This window comes from Salvia splendens, chromosome 9 (genome assembly GCF_004379255.2).
Source record: "Salvia splendens isolate huo1 chromosome 9, SspV2, whole genome shotgun sequence".
Lineage (NCBI taxonomy): Eukaryota > Viridiplantae > Streptophyta > Magnoliopsida > Lamiales > Lamiaceae > Salvia > Salvia splendens.
The window spans coordinates 31432022-31436318 of NC_056040.1; the positions used below are offsets into that span (position 1 = coordinate 31432022).

Below are 4297 nucleotides of genomic sequence, written 5' to 3' on the forward strand. Positions count from 1 at the left end.
GCCTAAAAGTCAAATTCATTTTACTACATAAATGCATCAACTAACAGAGATACCAAGTGAACTGTGGTGATAACAAGAAAAGCTATATACTATATTTTGTCTGATAACTACAAAAAGGAGAGGCACTGGTGCCTCTCAAAGGTCTGTACACAGTTTAGTACTCATTCCGCCCGCCATTAGCAGTCCCGGTTTACCATTTTATTCCGTCCGCCATTAGGAGTCCTGGTTCACTTTCACTATAAATGGTAGGAACACCTCAATTTCCAATTAACTCATTCCACTCAAATTCTATTATAAAACTAATAAATAAAAATGAATCTCACATTCCACTATATTTTCTCACCCACTTTCCTTTATATTTCTTAAAGCCCATGCCAAACTCAGATGGGACTCCTAATGGCGGACGGAGTAGTATTAACCTGTCATGTAAAGGTTCAATGCAGTAAGCAGGAAGTTAATGTAATCAAGTAATTCCAACCTTTCAATAGGAGAAGCAATTTGTCTATGTTTGGAGTCTTGTGGCTACACACAATGTTCATGAATTATGAAACTTGATCAAGGAAAGAGGTCACGTCACAGCTAAACCTCTTGTTCGTGACAGACATGTAGTTTTATAAGGATAAATTTGTGATTGAAACTGAAATGTGGCTCTCGCTGCAAAAGTTTGAGCAAGCATATAGAAGGATAAATTTGATCTGCCGATATCTTTTCAATAGATTAACTAGCTGCCTTTTCAAATGGAGGCAGACTCCACTCACTTGGATTAAAGTCTAATAGGGAGCTTAGAACCTGATCTGCCATTTTTTTATATGAGCTATCTAACCTTGGATCTGGAACCATGACTACGGACCTGCATGGCAAATTTTTCAGAAGAAGAATTAGTAGAAGAAAGATCAAAGTAAAATATCATATAATAGGGTTAACCTAAGATACTACTCCCTCCGCTTCATAGTAATGGATGCGTTTCTTTTCGTTACGGAGATTAAGAAAAATTGAGTTAGGTGAGTTAAGTAAAGGGAGAATAAAGTGGAAAATGAAAAAAGTGGAGAGATGAAGAGAGAAAAAAGTAGTAAAGTAGGTGTGGAAAAATGTGTTGACTTTTACTAAAAAAGTAAATTACTCTATTACTATGGAACATACCAAAATGACAAAATGACTCTATTACTATGGAACGGAGGGAGTACTATCTAACTTTCCTGCATGAGCCATAACATAAAACATGTGTTCAAACTTAAAGTTTCTGTATACCCAATCAAAGCGAATTTTGAAAGAGGTAAACATAGGAACTGGGATTGCTCAAAGCAACAACGCAATTAGAAAAACATAGACAGATAAAAAAAATTGTTATAAAATTTGTTGCTGTTTATGCTTGTAATTGAATGTCCTATAAACATGGCACCAAGAATTGAAGTCTCATTGCCTTCCCGGAGGAGCACTCAATTGCACACGAAGTATGGCCAAAACTGAGGAAAGACGGCGTGAATTCATCATAGTGTGAGTTTAGGACTACACAGAAGTTAAGATGACGTGCCCACCTGACTGTAATTGGCAGGCTTCAGGTAGGGACACAGTATCATTGCAAGAAATTTTCAAAGTGAATAAAGTAGAAAAGTAATTTTTAAATAATGTGCTGGAACTTTTCTAAGTTGCTGTCAATTCAGCTGTGCACATTGCCAATCAATATACCGCCACTAATTATTCTGAAACAATATGACATAAAGGAGGTATATGAATGAAGAGATGATAAACAAGGACTTACATGCCAGCATTCTTAGCTGCTTGGACGCCAGATGGTGCATCTTCAAAAACAAGTATCTTCGATGGATCAACTGGTCCACCCTGAAAACAGGTGGATGTCATGATTACATATAGATAGGTAATAGAAGAGTAGCCCAAATAATTTGTCACATTAATCTCAAATCAGCTAAATGCCACTCATATTAGAGTGTCAATAATGTAGACCAAATAAAATAAACCAGCAGAATTGCTCCTTTTAAAACACAAATAACATAAGCTGATCAAATAATAAGTTGATTCAACATTTTTTGCCTGATGTTCGAATCTAAGTTCAGCTGATTTTGACTGTATCTGTATTAATTCTGATGCACTTTTGGAGTTCATGAGCCAAAAGGGAAGGGCATGATCAAACATTGTTCCCATCACATACTATCAGAATTTGGCAATCTGAATTGTAACATTGACAAGATAAAGATATCAACACTTTCATGACAAGAACATATAGTCTAACTGCTGAATGAGACTAATACCTCAAATCTCTTGGCTGCTGCAAGGAACACATCTGGTGAAGGTTTCCCTTGTTTAACTTCTGGATCATCACCAAGAACAATATGGTGCATCAGCGAAAAAATTTCACCATGCCTTTGTGTTTTCAGTTCAAAATGCCTTCTGTGTGAACTGTAAGACACATTTCATGAGTTTCTTTGCAACATTTCCAGCTAAAATTAGCAACACTGCCATCACTTCATAAATAAAAGAAGAGTACACATACCCCGTTGCAACACATATAGGTACTCCAGTCGCATGGAGGTGCTTAATCAAATGACTTGCCCCTGTAATACAAAAACGTAATAAAAGGTAAGACAATGGCTAATGGTATTATTTATCGCCACTTATGTAGCTAAGGTAGATGCAAAATTCTATTTTTCTGATCAAATGAAAAAAAAACTTGTATACAGTCTGCTATCAGTCAACAGTTTAATCAACCTGGCATGACGTCACATGTTGGGAACATAGCTCTCAGCATCTCCTCTCTTTCCACAAGAAAACCTTCAGCTGAGAGTGAGTCACTGATTCCAGTTTCTTCAACAAAAACTCGAGCAGCTTCTATTGCCTTCATGCCCATCATTTTAGCTTTGAGAGACCAATCAAAAGTTTTGTTGTATCTAGCAAGGATTTTCTCCTGCACTTCAGTGTAGAACTTCTCTGTGTCTGAGGAATTGAGGGAAAAAAACTTGAAATTTAGGAAGATACAAAACTATGATATATAATTAGGAAGAATCAAAGAGCATATCCAACCTAAATTCAGTTTCTTTTTTATATGAATACGAAACACTTAGATAAAATTTGCTTCATAAAGGTAAAACTGGAGAGCAATGTCCAATAAGCATACATGTCATGCTGTAGCAATGGTGATCAAAATGTCAGAATGATCATGCCAACTTTGTGATTTGCCAGTAATTCAAAACTAATAGCAACTCAAGGAACAAGGTGCAATCTCACCAAGGTCCACTTAGAAGCATAATGTCAAAAAAAGAAAAATATTACCTATATTTGAAAATTTCATAAACAAGAAATATTTGGGACTTGGGTGTTCCATAGCGAAGAAGAAGGTGCTAGTTCTAATAATGGGATACAAATTAATAGTTTCTCTTTACATTTAGATTGATTCATTACAAACATGATAACAATTTTAACTAATTTATGCAACTCAAAATACATCTTGACCAAATAAAGCATATGACAGAATCAGCCGAAAACGAAAACAAAAACAACAACAAAATTATACAGCAAAACGCTACCAAATATGCCAAGAAAACAAGATAAAACAGAGGTTCAATAAACAAATGTAAGTTAAAATCAAAGTGTCAAAAGAAAAAAAAATGGTAATTAAATGGGTGTAGTTTGGGAAATGTAGAGACCGATGAGAAGGCCGTCCATGTCGAAGATGACGTGAGTGATGGATTGTTTTACAGTTGCCATTTGAGTGAGAGATCTGAGAGCCGAACTATGACGATCTGCTTTCGCTTGAGCAAAGCATATGTAACAGCTTTTCAATTAAGGACTCGTTTGGTTTGTTAGTAATGCCAAAAATAGTGTGCCAACAATGTAATTTAGGGTTTATGTCTACAAGTTAAGGCCTCAGGAATCAACATGGCCCGTCTCGAACCTCACATAAAATACTGCTGGATGTGGTAATAGTCTTTTAATTTATCTAGTATGCTGGTCCGATAACTATTGTTTGACATAGTATTCCTTAATATCCTTCTCATTTTTATTCCTAATTTTTAACTCTGTCACTTTGAACTTACACTCGCTCCCCTTCTCTTTCTCTTTCTCTTTCTCTTTATCTCACTCTATCTCTCTTTCCTCAATGAATTGTGAAAATATCTCAAGGTCGCTGTCGTCGAGCTTCTTTATCTGTTCGATAATTGTCGCATCGACATTTATCTCTCACCTCTCCACTTCGTTCCCTCCCATCTACTGCCATGGATCTGTAACTACTCGGTCAATTGAGTCTGCAATTTGCGCGAAGATTAAGCGGCTGTGGTTTTGATTA

At 36.1% G+C, this 4297-nt stretch overlaps 1 protein-coding gene across 1 annotated transcript; it reads right to left on the reverse strand.

Annotated features, from left to right (window-relative positions):
* Positions 1-454: 454 nt before the first annotated feature.
* On the reverse strand, positions 455-3875 carry LOC121749600 ((DL)-glycerol-3-phosphatase 1, mitochondrial-like). Its single transcript, XM_042144172.1, has 6 exons — positions 3660-3875; positions 2725-2949; positions 2510-2570; positions 2268-2415; positions 1760-1839; positions 455-850 (listed from the first exon to the last, which is right to left on the reverse strand). The coding sequence occupies exons 1-6, from the start codon at positions 3718-3720 to the stop codon at positions 718-720; spliced, it is 708 nt and encodes a 235-aa protein (XP_042000106.1). The 5' UTR covers positions 3721-3875; the 3' UTR covers positions 455-717.
* Positions 3876-4297: the final 422 nt, after the last annotated feature.

Excerpts from the sequence above, each read along its gene's own strand:
- LOC121749600 (XM_042144172.1), bottom strand. The coding sequence starts at position 3,720 with ATGGCAACTGTAAAACAATCCATCACTCACGTCATCTTCGACATGGAC. Across the intron at positions 2,571-2,724 it reads AACATGTGACGTCATGCCAG|GGGCAAGTCATTTGATTAAG; the intron begins GTTGATTAAACT and ends TTTGTATTACAG. Across the intron at positions 851-1,759 it reads GCAGCTAAGAATGCTGGCAT|GTCCGTAGTCATGGTTCCAG; the intron begins GTAAGTCCTTGT and ends TTTGCCATGCAG.